Source organism: Peromyscus californicus, unplaced genomic scaffold, assembly GCF_007827085.1.
Source record: "Peromyscus californicus insignis strain IS unplaced genomic scaffold, ASM782708v3 Scaffold_4__1_contigs__length_199733344, whole genome shotgun sequence".
In the NCBI taxonomy this organism is placed as follows: Eukaryota; Metazoa; Chordata; class Mammalia; order Rodentia; family Cricetidae; genus Peromyscus; species Peromyscus californicus.
In genome coordinates, this window is record NW_026294562.1 from 28,501,894 (window position 1) to 28,516,677 (window position 14,784).

The window sequence follows — 14,784 nt, forward strand, 5'->3', positions numbered from 1 at the left end:
ATCCTCTCTTACAAATTTCTTCCATGATAAGAATGAAGGAGAAATGTAATGTAAATAAGAAATCTTCAAGAGACCTAGCAAGAAGCATGGGGCTGCACAACACAACAAAAGTGGACATTTTTGTGAAGGCTTTCTGTCTTTTCTTCATTATGTAGGCAACAAATTAGCCTAATTTATATCTCGCCCATTTAACCATACTCTGAACAAAAAAAAATAGAAATCACAATGCTTGGTTACAAAGAATCTGAATTCACATTGAAATTTGGAGTGTGTTAATAAAACTCCTAAGCTGGGGGTGTTTTGGGGATATTTTCCAAGTTTAAGGCCTTTTTTATTTTTCACCAACCTGTGGCAGATGTCCATTTTGGTTCATATGTCACTGGAAATGTTTCTACATCTTCTTGTAGTTCCCAGTACTTTGCCACTGGCCTTTAGAACAGTTTTGTTGACTGGTGACTGCTTTGTGGCTGAAGTCTGGGGTAATGAAAGCACACCGTACACCTCCCAGCTTCCTGAATTTACACTGGGGCTGTCTCTTGCTTCCTCACCCATATTCAGTACAGTTGGATTTCTTATGCGTCTCAAAAAAAAAAAAAAGGTACTTGATATTTTCAGTATGCAGACAGGCAGTGATCATGAATGGTGATTGGGAGTGATTTGATCACTGTCAGGCACATGAGAAAAGTCATCATTCAGTTTCAGGATTCTGAAGGCTCTTCAGAATGGCTCTTCCTAATCTGCACTACATCAATTTGGGATGATCTAAAGAAAAAAAATTTTTCACCATGCCCCAGAAATGTATTCTCTCAGTTGTTTCTAATATAAGCTTCCAAATGAGGTGCTGTATCTCTTTAAATAAAAAACTGACAAATGAGAACTTTGTTGATGCATATGTATTTCTAAAGTCAAAATTATATCAATAAGTATTCATTTTAAACACTAGAAAACTGTGTATGAAAGAAGAAAGGATTTTGGAGTGCATGTAGATAATTCTTTCAATCTTTTTCCATTATGGAAATCATCTCATTGTAGACCTCTTGAGGAGCATTCATTGCCCAGATAAAGTCAAGATGATTGTAAGGAAGAACCTCTTTATGGTAAATCAGGTTGGGGAGTTTGGGAAGCAGCATGTCAACATCTCGGGGATCAGCCAGGATGTCATGGCCACCATTCCACACTGCAATTGGCACAGTCATGGCTGACACATCATATTCAGGAGGCGTTTTCTAAAACATGACAGGTGAAAGAAGTGAAATTGAGGCAACCATACTTCAGACAGAACCAGTGTCAATTGTGTGCTAGTTCCAAATGAATTCTCATGATTGCGTCAAGAAAAATCACCATTGCCCACAGAGTAAAGTGAACATATCATAGCTTGGGTCAATGTTTCTCAACTCCTAATAGGTCTGTCAATCATCTAGGACTCTCGTTAAAATGAAGACTGACTCAGCAGATCTGGGAGGAAAGTCAGCGATCTCATCACACTCAACAGTGATGCTGATGCTGCTGGTTCTAAACTATGATCTAAATGGTTGGGCTTTAGATGACAATTCATACCAATTAAAAACCTAGTTTTCAGTTCAGTTGAAGGAAGAGGATTTAACTAGATTCTTATGTGTGTATATGGGATGGATACATGCAAACCATTGTGTAAATGTGGAAGTTAGAATACAGCTTTCATGCTGTCCTTGCCATCCATCATACCCTGGTGGATATACCAGGCCAGCTGGCCAATAACCTCCTGGTAATTCTCCTGTCTCTGCCTCCCTCCTAATAGGGGCACACTGAAGTGATTACAAACTGGGCTTACATAGCAAACACTTTACCCACTGATCCATCACCTCAGCAAAGATTTGACTAGATCACGACTGTGGCAGATTGAAAATTAGGGTTATTTATCTACCACTTGTGGAGAAAAATTGGGCAAGTTTAAATAGGAATAAGTGGGTAACAAACTAACATTGGGGACTTGCCTTGCTCAAAATTAGCCAATGGTAACCTGAGAGTTTGCCCAGAGCAAAGGGTTACAGATATCCTTTCATATCCTGTCAATAATTTCCTACTCTGAATTATTGTGCAAATTTGTATTGACCACCAATTACACCAACTCCAGGCTCTGAATCCTTTGTACCATAGCATGTGTGAGGATTACAAGGCATTTTCATGTTCAAAACTGTGTCTGTCTTTGACCTGAAAACACACCACCGTTTTCTTTTATGTGGAAATATGTTTCATAAAATCATTCATCTGGTTGTCCAAAGGGAGAGGCTGATATATGAGAAAACCACTTAATCTCATGAATGGCCACAACTGTTAACTTATTTCAGCCTGTTCCACTTTAAAAAGTATGTATTGTGAAGAGGCAGGGCCATACTGTTAATTTGTGGAAAGTCTTTGAATGGGACCTGACTTTACTCTGAGGGTCCATTTCCAGAGCATGGTAGTTGGGAAACTGGATAGCAGCATTACTTTGAAAAATGGATACCCAATATCATACTTTTCTTTCCAAACCTTTATGTCTCTGTCTTTTAAATTGTGAGCAATTTGAATCTCAAGAAACTTACCTGATTGTAGTGTAACAGGTTCAGGGATGGGCTTCCCCAGTTAAAGGCTTGAAATTTCTTAGATCTGGCAACCTAATGAAAATATAAAGATAACAATTAAATAAAAAATTAGAAGGAATTAAAATTAATTAGGTAAAAAGCTCTCATAACCCACTTGAAAGCAATTCAACCTCCAAATATCTCATTTTCAATTCTTTGTAATTACTGAGAATATATTTTCTTGTTCTAAATAATTACTAACCATCTAGGATATGTGATGTTCAATACAGAGCATATGTGAATGGAAATTCAGGTTTGTTTCAATTTTTTTTGCATGGCAAATTATAAAAGTAATTATTTCTTTGTTACTCAAAGCACGTGTTTTCCTAAGATTTTCATGCACATGGGTTACGAGTTATTTTTGTAGGTTGACATATACAGAAGAATTGCCTGTCAGGAACATCTTAAGAATGTACTTTAGGTTAAGTACAAAGGTTCAATGTCACAAAATGAATGTTAACAGCATTTAATAATGATACCTGGGCCCAGTGGAGGATGTCTTGAACGGATGTTCCTGCTGGATTATGCCCTAGATACACATCGAATCGACTCTAGAAGTCAAACACACACATATACACATAGGCTTAGATATATTTGTTTTCTGAAAAGTGACCGTCAGTATGAGGCCAGAAAGTTTTATCTAATTTCTGAACTTAAATTCTCAACTTTCTATTTAGTATCAGAGTGCAAGAGATTAAATATTATACACGAGTTCCTTGCTTTGCATGATTTTAATATATATTAAATAATTGTACACATACACACACATATATATGATAACTATTGTATATATTTAATTATAGTATTTTATCTGACCTCTAAATCACTTTGCTCAGACTCATTAGTGTTCTGAGGTTCCATTCCCAGATTGTGTAGGCCAATTGAACAAGGGGTCTTAGACTGTGGAGTAAGTCAACTGCCATCAAAGAGACTGAGACCTCCCTCCATATAAACAGCATGAGGAAGACAAGCTCTACTTTTGTTTGTTCTCTGCATCCTTATTTTACTGTTATCTTTCTCTGAAGACTCTTATAGATATAACACAAGAATCAATCTGGGTCTTGTTGTTGTTGTTTTTTGTTTGCTGTTTGTTTTTGGCGGAATAAGGACAGGATGCTCTGCTACCTTCCTCATCCATAATGAGAAATAGCCTCAAATTGAAAAGAAGAAGGAGTCCCTTACCACCATAAAAGGAACATAAAGGAAAAACATAAACAAATGTAGATGCACTTATCCATCCATAGGTGGATCACTGGTCCTGAGAAAGACAACTGAAATTCCTTAGTCTCCGTGGTGACAGTAGCCAAGTTTCACTACTATGTTCCCAATGAGTACAGAAATTAGTATACTACATTTTCACAATAAAATTAATTTTTTAGGAGTTCAAAGGTTTAAATTAGTCAGGATAGCCCTGTAATTGCAGCTACTTGGAGGCTGAGTCAAGAAGATCTCTGGTTAAAGCCCTCCCTTGGCTGTAGAATGACTGGGAAACTTAGCAAGATCCTATCTCCCCAAAAAAATTCTATTTAAAAAATACTGACAATATACTTCAGTGGTGAACCTGGTCCTAAAATTCCTAAGTTCTACCCTTAGTACCACAAAGCAAAATGAAAGAAAGCAAAAACCAGCAGAAGTATGTGCATGTGGAATAGTAATGTATGTGTGTACGCTATGATCATTGTTATGTGCTTTATGTTATATTCTATCTGTATTAAATATTTCAGCTAATTTGAACTTTAGAATAGTGTGTGTGTGTGTGTGTGTGTGTGTGTGTGTGTGTGTGTGTGTGTGTGTGTAAACCAATACAGGAGTTTAAATCAGTTCCAAAAGTAGGATGTAAATTAGGCTGATATGAATCCATATGTTTATGGACCTCATGATATTAGATTTTCTCATGAAAATTTTAGAACTCCAACTCAGAGAATAAAAATGCAGGTCAGGATATGGATAAGCTGTTACACAGCTTCACTGCAATGAGTTTTACAAAATCAATGGATTTGACCAGCAGCATTAAAAGCATCTATGACACTGATTTGATCACTATGCATTGTTCTTCAGCAGAGCCTGCCCAATAAGGTCCATTCCCTTCTGTCACAGAAGGTAAATGCCATGCCAGCCAACAGTTTTGAATGAGAACCAGAGATGAAATTGCAATGAGCTTTGTGATTTCTCTGAGGTCTACCGTAGTGCTGTGGGCACAATTGTAAGATGACTCTTAGTTCTTGTGAAATACCATGTCTAAGTGATGATAAAGCAGTCAAAAGCATTTGGAAAGAGTTTCTTGAATGGAGGTCACAATGCATACACACCACATTCAAGTTCTGCCTGTCAAATCCACACATGATGAATAAAGCGTTACTGCAGAGACGGTCGAGCAGCTCCCGGGAGCACACTTCAGTACCGAGAAATTGATCAAAGAAGTTGTGTGGCATGAATATTTTGTCACCAAATATCATCTGAAAAATAAAAGCATCATTAGAACATGGCAACAGCCAAGCTGTAGAAAGCCTACTTAATTGATGAAGCCACTCATTCAGGTGTGATTATACTTGTATTTTTGTTTAGTTTTATAAGTTGTTTTAGGAGTTTCCTGTTCTTTAGACCTGTATCTATCACCATGTACAAAAATCAATTACAAACAGATCAGACATAAGTGTGAAGCCTGAAACAGTGAAACTTCTAGAAGAAAGCATAGACAGTACCATATATGATGTAGGTATAGTGAAGGATGTTCTGAAGGAGATTCAGCCTAAGAAAGCCAACACTTGACAAGTGGGATCTCATAAAACTAAAAAGCTTCTGCACAGCTAAAGAAAGAATTAACTAGGCAAAGAGGAAGCCACAGAATGGAAAATAATCTTTGCTAGTTATACCTCTGGCAAAGAATTAATATCCAGATCATATAAAGGACAACAAAACAAAAAAGCAACCCATTCAAAAAAATGGACACAGAACCTGAACAGAGAGTTCTCAAAACAAAACAAACAAACAAAACAAACAAACAAACAAAAAACATGGTAGCTAAGAAATACCTCAAAAAATGTTCATTGTCTCTAACAATTAGAGAAATGCAAATCAAAACAACTTTGAGATTTCATCTTACCCCAGTCAGAATGGCAAAGACCAACAAAACAACACACAACAATTCCTGAGGGGAGTGTAGGGAAGCCCCACACTCCCTGTTGAGAGCATTGCAAACTTGTGAAGCCACTCAGGAAATCACTGTGGAGAATTCTCAACAAGCTAAAAATAAATCTACCTCTCTATACCACTCATTGGCATGTACACAGAGGACTCCACATCATACTCTAGAGACACTTGCTCAACCATGTTCATTGCTGCTGTATTCACAGTAGCTAGGAAGTGGAAACAATCTAAATGTCCTTCAGCTGATGAATGGATAATAAAAAAGCAAAGCACATACAATATGGACTACTATTCAACTGTAAAGAAAAAAGAAATCATGAACTTTGCAGTACATAGATAGAACTAGAAAAGACCATATAGAGTGAGGTAACCCAGACTCAGAAAGACAAATGTCCCGTGTTCTCTTTCTTCGAGGCTCTGAGCTCCAAATCTTTAGATATGTTAGTACATATCCTAGAGCAACAATGAAACCAGGAAGGTAAAAAGTGGCCATTGCCAGGGTGGGTAAGTTGGGGGACAATAAAGACAGGAATATTAGGGTACAAGTGATCTGATTGTGGCAATGAGATAAAGAATGGGCTCTAATTAAGGAGGAGAATGGAGATAATTGCAGAAGAAGGGGAAGGAGGGTAAAATAACATCAACAATATCTGAAAAAGTCATGAGGAATTTTACTGTTAACTATCAACCAAAAAATTACAACACATGAAACTTTTTATATAAATATACATATAGAGATTAAATGAAAATTTCTCATCTGGACTGATAACACTCTCTCCAAGAGCCAAAGACCTTCTAACAAAAACCCCAACAACAAGCACGAGAAGCTCTCATTTGATTGGTTGAAGTTGTTGATCAGGATTGTCCAAGAGACTTCCAAAACATTATAGACTATTGCTATTGCCCTTGGTTGCCCACCACAGGTGGAAGGTAAGATCCTACTATTGAAAACACCATGCGATTCAGACATAGGACCTGGAGACCCCTGAGCTGGAACTGACTGAAATGCCTCCTCCTGGAGAACTAGCTTTCATGGTCCCAGAAGGCATCATGCAAACTTCTAACAGTTCTAATCAGCTATGACACCTATGAACCACAACAATGACCAGCATGGTGAGATAACCCTAAGGATGCAGTAGTCACACACAGACCATGATGGTAAAGAACAGCTCTCTAATTGGACTTAAGACCCACTCAACAAAAGCAAATCATTCGGATACAAGAAAGCTATCTCACTCCCCAGACATAGTAAAGTCATGAATTTTGGAGGAGAACCTACAACTACCACTTTGCTAAACCAGCATAATCCCTAACTACATTCTAAATATTTTGCCTTTATGCCCACAGGTAAGTGTAGTCCTCACCCCTCATAAAGGAAACTTCTCTTTGCAACAGGCAAGAGATCATTACAGAAAACTACAATCAGTCAAAATGCAGAGTTGTGCAGTCAAATCTCAACTGGTACATCTATAATACAATCCCACACCTAAGATTCAGAGAACTGTGGAAGAGAGGCAGAAAGACTATAAGAGCCAGATTGCCAGAGAGTTTGCTGTGACACTGTGGATCCTTGTCGTGCCAGAAGCTACATTCACAAAGTCTCACCAGCGTGACTCCTAAACATGAGCTGGACAAGGATGACACCATGAGGCATGCTAATGTGGACAGGAGGAAAGACTATGAGGCCTCAATCCTACACAAGGAACTATAGGCAACTAAGAAAAGCTGATAACTAGAGAGGTAGCCTTTCCTAGGGAAGCAGAAACCAATTGTTTATCCAATTCCAAATGGTCATCCCTGAAAAATACATATACAAATATCACTATACAGATTGAACAGGTTATATTAGGAATATATAGGTATGTGAATGTGTGTATATGTGTGTTGCAACAGTTAATGAAAAAAGAGGTCATGAATTTGAAAGAGATCAAGGAGGGATATGTGGAAGTGTTTGGAGAGAGAAAAGGGAAGGGGGAAATGATGCTATAATATTCTCAAAAATAAAATAAAATATTCATTATGTGTGTGGGGGGATGGAGGGGTACATATGTGCTACAGAAGGTGTGTGGAGATTAGAGGACAACCTGTGGGAATCTGTCGTTCTCTCCTCCCACCACGTGTGTCCCAGTAATTGGACTTAGGTTATCATACTTGGCAGCAATGTACTCATTGAGATATTTTACCCCCTCTTTCATTTAATTCTCTCAATGAAATTGTGAAATGGAAAGAGCAGATATAACATTCAGTGTGTATTACTGAATTGAGAACTATATAGCCTCTTGGAGCAAGTAGAAGACACAATGAATTATAAGTCAGCCGGAGTAATAAAAATTATGGAATCAAACCTGAAATAACATGGCAGACTGTCATAATTACATATCAACATGTGTGATTTGAGTAATAAATTATGAGATCAGGAGGAAAAAAATGGGGACTCAGAGAGATATCTCTAGGAAAATCTTTAGACTCAGGTGTGTTGAGGTTTGAGACATTTTGCTTTCTCAATTTTATACCCAAGGAAACATGGCTAGGAAATAGTGTTTCAGACTAATTAGTACTAGATTATACCCGCAATTCTGTTTCATGCCTGTGATTTAAGGTCTATATGTCTTCTCTTTTCAGTTTCTCTGTTCTTGCTACCTGATAATTTGAGCATAAGTGGGAACTAAGAGGCTCAGTGCAGCAGGAAATGGTCGCAGTCATCTCAACGCTTCAGGTTTTGCATAAAAGCTTTGTTAATACATTTGACTGTAGGCAGTGTTTTTGGCTTTAGGTGTGCATGCTAATTTAGAGTGAAAGTGAATGGTCAATACAATACTAAAGAGAAAGATATAATTACTGTACTGTACTTATAGTCTCAGACTGAACCATTCTTATAAAGGAAATTGTGCAAATGTGCAGGTGTGTCTGCATGTGTTGGCTTAAGTGCAAGAAAAGTAGGGCATTAAACATTTGAATAGGAAAGTGCTATTATTTCATTGCTATATGTACCTGTTCAATAGGCACTAAATATTTATGGTCTATTCAAGTCCATACTACTGTCCTATGAAATTTCCATTGCTTGGGACAAGAGTTCTTAGGCAGACCAAGAGCCTTTAATTGGAGGTTACACAGTATTTACTTTGTTCATTTGTTGATTCCCTTGCTTTATTTTTTCCTTCCCTTCTCTCCCTTCTTTTCCTCCTCTTCCAAGTTTCTATGGCCCTACCTACTTTTCTCTGCTTTTAACACTCCATTTCCTATTGTGGAGGTGGAACTGCTACCTTGACACAGGTGTGTAGAATGCTTGGACAGTGAAACACCCTTGAAAAAGCAAAACACTTATGGCATTGACAACCCACCCTATGCTGATCAAAACCAAAGTAATAAATGGGGATCTCAGAGGCAAGAGGGAATCAATACATTTTAACACCATGAGAGAGATAATATAAACACATACAATTTCGTTTGCTGATATGAATATGTTCATCCCTAAGGAACATAGATTTACTTTGTTCATTTTGAAATCCAATAGCAACTGGATACCTTAAGTAGAATCACATACCTTGAAAAGAAATGTAGGAATAACTGAAAGCTTTTTCAAAGGGCTTTGTGCGTATGTCACAGTAGCAACTGGAGCTAATGCATAAAATGTCTTGATTCTTTTAGCCAGTTCAGGCATGGTAGAAAAGGCAATAAAACCTGAAATAGAACAGACCATGAGTAAGAAGGTGTGTGCATGTGTGTGCTGTTCTGTTTTCACAAGTGTGATATTATTTTGGACTTGCTAAAATGCCATATGAAGCAAGCTGTGAAACTGGCACATTAGTTTTTCGAGATAGTGTAAGCATAGTGATGGCACTTTAAATATCCACTAATGAACAAGAATTAAGAAGTTCAGTCTTCAGTTAACTCAAGATAGAGACAGAGTGGAGTAATTCACTGTCAACGCAAGCAGTTTTACTTATCTTGATAAGCTGTAAGGAAACTGTTGCATTACATCTCAATTCAATAATTTTATAACCTGTTAGTGACAAATCACTAAGTTATATTACTATCTGTGCCACAGAAAGTTAATGATATGAGAGCCCCCTACACCAGGCACAGTTATTGGCAGATGCCGGCAATCTCAACACTCCTGAGGCTGAGTCAAGAGGGTCAGGAGTTTGGAATCAGTCTGAGCTACACAGGACAGCCTTGTTTCAAAAAAACCACCAACAGCAACAACAAAGATGCCTATGATTTCTAGGAAGGTAATTCCAACAACTACCTCTCAGACTTCGTTTCACATAGCTTTTGTTAAGTAGTAAACACATCCTCCTTTTGGATTCCAGAATTCTGGGCTGCCCTTCCACATCAGTATGACTACCTCTGACTTTGTTTCCTCTATCACAGAACTCTCATCTGGTAAATGAAGGAATAACTCAAGCATGTGCTAAGACCTCGCCTCTCCTTTAAGATTTCCTTTTTACTGATATTAAAGGCTGATGTCCTTATAATATTTAAAGAACCCTGAACATTCTGTTCTTCCAAGTTGCTGCAATGTCATCACACTCTATTTCTCTCTCATTGTCTCTTACTCTGACTCATTGCCATGATGACCAGTTTCACTGCTGTTCCCTGAACTTGTTATTCATCTTTGGATATATTTGCTGTTCTCCCTCCTTAGAACATCAGGCTACCACACATGCACATGACTCTTCTACGTCTTTATTCAAAGGGTGTTTGCAGGATTTCTCTGTTGAAAATAGCTTCAAAAGTCCTCTGAAACTCCCTAAAATCCTCCGTGAGGTATATTTCCCATGGCATTACCATGGTTTGTTGTACTCTATGGTACTTTTAATCTGTTACTTTTCTGCCCCCTCACCCATTTAAGTAATATAAAGGCAGAGACTTTAATTTATCTTCTTTGGTATGTTATTTGGGCAAATGATCTGGTTTCTATTAAAAAAAAAAGATGAAATGAAAAGAACAAATTTAACTAGGAAGCTGGAACATGCTGCCTTGAGAGTCAGGTGACTTGGACTGGTATTGGAGCCATTCTATTGGACTATTGATGAACACTCACGCTGCTTGCTTGAGTTATTTATTCCACTGCTTGATTTGTCCTTCTCCAGTCCTTATATCACTGGATTGCAATGGATATTGCATTTTATAAAGTTGCATAGCAGTGGCTATGCTACTGAGCAGTGGTATAGGAACTGTATCTAGTCTCTGTGTTTTTACTCACCAATAGTGGTGCCCTGAGAATGACCAACATAGTGCAACTTCTCTTGTCCAGTTTTCTGTACAATGAAGTCTATTGTGGCTGGAAGGTCATATTTAGCCATTTCATCAAAGCTGTAAGGAAAAAGAAAATCAAACAAAATGTATTTTCTTGTTATAGTTTCTAAAACTCAAGCATATTTATTGAGAAAACTCTATTTCTACTTGAGAAATAGAAAAATGAGACACTTTATGTCAATGCCAGGTGCCTCTGGTGGGGGGTTGCTTGTAAGCAAAGGTCATCTTTTTCAAATAATGCATAACAAATGGCTGCAATCCAATCTAAACAAGATAGTATCTGTGAGTGAGAATTATTTTCATACCTGAAATAGGATAGCAGATTTAATAAGCGTTTGTATTCTATATTAAAACTCCGTCTCATATGAGTCCCATCCCTGTAATACATTCTTCTCAAATCACCCAGAATGATAGACAAATGAGAACTCGAACAATTTTTAGTGGCTTCTTGTTGTGCACAGAATGAACTTCAACACCCTCTCCACACCCAGTCCTTGTCAACATCACTAGTGCTGTCTTGTGTCGCTGTCTCCCTCTTACTCGCTACACCAGGTACACGTGGGCTTCGTATCAGCTCTCAGAACCATTGACGCACTCCTGTACCTCAGCAACATCAGCCAGATGCTCTTCTGACCTCCAAGAGTAGGGCACAAGAAGGAGTTGGGTACCTTTGATAATTTTCCTGTGCCCGAACTTTGGGCTTTTGATGCTGATGCAGGTTACTGTCCTTCCTCCCAGTTCTGACACCTTCCCAGTCCCAGTTCTGACACCTTCCCAGTCTATTGGCTTCTCTCCGTGGACCTTTCTAGGCACAGGGAGTTGCCTTGCATCCTCCCTTTGGCCGTGTTGTTAATTTTACTTGGAAAAGCATTTTTAAGCATCTCTTGATCTTGAGTATGGAGATAATAGCAAACTGGAAGGAAAACTACCCTAGAAGTGAGGTATATAGAAGATTCAAATGTTGGTTTAGAATGACATGGATTTTCACCTCCTACCTAGAGTATAGTCGGCTGGGATGGAAAGCGACAACGGCCCTGCTTGTGGAGTCCAAATACATGTCCATTTTGAATTATCCTCTTTCTTTACCTGAAAGCCCAGAATTGAACTGAGTCTGGAGAATAATATAAATTTTTCCTGGACCATGTGTTCCCTCGGCTGTTCCCCAGCCACACATCATAGCCAGCGTCTGCCAAAATGAAGGCCAGGCTGTTGTTGGGCAGATTTGCGATCCAGTTTGTGGCTGATGCTAGCAAACCATGCTGCAAAAACACCACAGGTCTGTGGCCTAGGGAAGAAGATTATTCAAATATTATGAACTTATTCTTTGTGGTAGACATGTGGTCAGAATTAAGTATGTTCACTTTGTTGAGGTTGTATTTGACATCTAATTTTCTTTTTCTCAAGCTTGTTTCATGTGCCAAAATTGATCAAATTGTACATCTTATTTATTTATTTATTTATTTATTTATTTATTTATTTATTTATTTATTTATTTATTTATTTATTATTTCTATGTATTTGTGTAAACCTGTATGAGTTTATAAGCACCACATGTTTGCAGGAGTCTTCAGTGACCAGAAGATGGCATCTGATCTCCTGGAATAGGAGTTACAGACAGTTGTGAGCAGCCAGCATGTGGCTTCTGAGAATTGAAGCCAAGTCCTATGTAAGAGCAGCTAGGGTTCTTAACAACTGAACAATCACTCTGGTGAATACTATACTTTTATTTATTGCATTCATATTTATCAACACAGGACCTTGTATATGCTAGGCAAATGTACTGCTAGCTATATCCTCATGTCATATTGTATATATGAAATATGCTCACTGTGTTATATGCCAGTTATATATAAATAAACATATTACATGAATTGTCTAAGGAAATTAAGCACTGTGTAAATGTAAGTTAAGAGTAATAAAGTTATGTTTCACTATTTTTTGTAATGAGAAAAAGAAATGAAAATTTAACAATATCATCAAAATAAAATGACCTTTATCTGTTTAGGAAATAGACTTCTTGCTGCCTCCCAACCTTCCCCTCTACAATACAAGCTGGTTAACTTTTTTCATGCACTGGGATTCAGCTTACTTACTGTGTTGAAAGAAATGGCCCCTGATTTCTTTCTTTCTTTTTTTTAACATTTTATAAAATCTTTATTGATAAATAATTCACATAGTATGAAATTGAAGACAGCGATGTTCTAAAATAGAATGTGGTGATGGTCCCTGAATTCTTTAGCTGTGTTAGAAGCCTTTAATAGTCTGTATATAACAACAGGAATGCATTTTTATCATGATCACTTTCTCATTCCTCTGCCTCATTGACTTGATTGCTATCTATTTAAGATTGGAAATACAATGTTGTGTTGCATTTCCAGAGTGATCAGGACTTATTTCACCCTTAGAAAGGGTGGGAAAAAGAAGTAGAAAAAGATAGGGGATATATGGAGAGATGGAGGAAGGAAAGGGGAAAAGATAAGGAAGAAAAGAGAGACTATGAGGGAATGGAGGGAGTTTGTACCTAAATTCTCTGAATTTTTCTTCCCATAAGGAATTCTGTAGATCCCCAGAATGTAGCCATCTTCAGTAATAACATCATACTCTTCACTAGGATATCCCCAGTAATTTATCATCTGGCTCTGAGAAGGAAAATTAAAAAAAAAAAACTTTATGTTTTAACTAATTTAAAATGCATCTAACAGATTTTTTAATGAATTTTAACTAAAAATTAAAATAGCACTAAAAGTGTAGACCCATTGTAACTCTAATTCCAGCAATATCTGCTGTGGGATGGTCTGTATGTCAAATGTGTTGCTCTGATTGGTCAATAAATAAATCACTGATTGGCCAGTGGCTAGGCAGGAAGTATAGGCAGGACAAAGAGGAGAATAAAGCTGGGAAGTGGAAGGCTGAGTCAGAGAGACACTGCCAGCTGCCATGATGAGAAACAGCATGTGAAGATGCCGGTAAGCCATGAGCCATGTGGCAAGGTATAGATTAATGGAAATGGATTAATTTAAGCTGTAAGAACAGTTAGCAAGAAGCCTGCCACGGCCATACAGTTTGTAACCAATATAAGTCTCTGTGTTTACTTGGTTGGGTCTGAGATGCTGCGGGACTGGCAGGTGACAGAGATTTGTCCTGACTGTGGGCCAGGCAGGAAAACTCTAGCTACAAATATCCCTCAGTAACTCACAATATTCATGTTCGCTTCAGGACTTTCAGGAGCCAGTTTTCCCAGTAAGCCATGTGTCCCTCCAAATGTAGATATCACACTTGTTACTGTCAACAGCAGCCACATCTTGGTTTGCCCTGAAACAAAAGGATAAGCTATATTGTGGTTAACCCACAGTGCTTCCATAACGTTCAGTGTTTGTGACGATTTTACTTAAAAGAGATGTATAGGGATGATTGAGTTCGATTATAGTCTGTTGAGCAAAACCTGGGAGATTATCAGTAGCTTGGGGGGCCAGCCTCCAGCTACCACCAGGGTATGCAAAAGAATCCACGAAGGCAGCAAGAGTTTAAGAAAAAATTTTATTTACCTGAGGGCTAGACTTTTTCTATTTGAGGGTATTTAGAAATTAGTTTCTATCTATCTGAGGGGTAAAAGAAGAAAACACATGCTTTCTGATGGTAACTTACTCTTTTTCATCTAGAAAAATTTCTTTCTCTGAAAATCTGTCTCCACAAGATACATTCCACATGGTTACATTCTCCATACAGCCAAGTTACATTTCACACTGTTACATTCTCCATAAATTCTCCACAC

The 14,784-nt window shown here is 37.9% G+C and overlaps 1 protein-coding gene across 2 annotated transcripts; it reads right to left on the reverse strand.

Moving 5' to 3' along the window:
- Positions 1 to 995: 995 nt before the first annotated feature.
- On the reverse strand, positions 996 to 14,316 carry LOC128094016 (gastric triacylglycerol lipase). 2 transcript variants are annotated; one of them, XM_052712034.1, is made up of 9 exons: positions 14,209 to 14,316; positions 13,534 to 13,651; positions 12,099 to 12,198; positions 10,960 to 11,069; positions 9,295 to 9,431; positions 4,913 to 5,059; positions 3,083 to 3,154; positions 2,565 to 2,636; positions 996 to 1,226 (listed from the first exon to the last, which is right to left on the reverse strand). In XM_052712034.1, exons 1-9 carry the CDS (start codon positions 14,311 to 14,313, stop codon positions 996 to 998), a joined length of 1,092 nt encoding a protein of 363 aa, XP_052567994.1. In that variant the 5' UTR covers positions 14,314 to 14,316. The 2 variants fall into 2 exon arrangements, with proteins under 2 accessions (XP_052567994.1, XP_052567993.1); XM_052712033.1 differs by having other exon boundaries at positions 12,099 to 12,297.
- Positions 14,317 to 14,784: the final 468 nt, after the last annotated feature.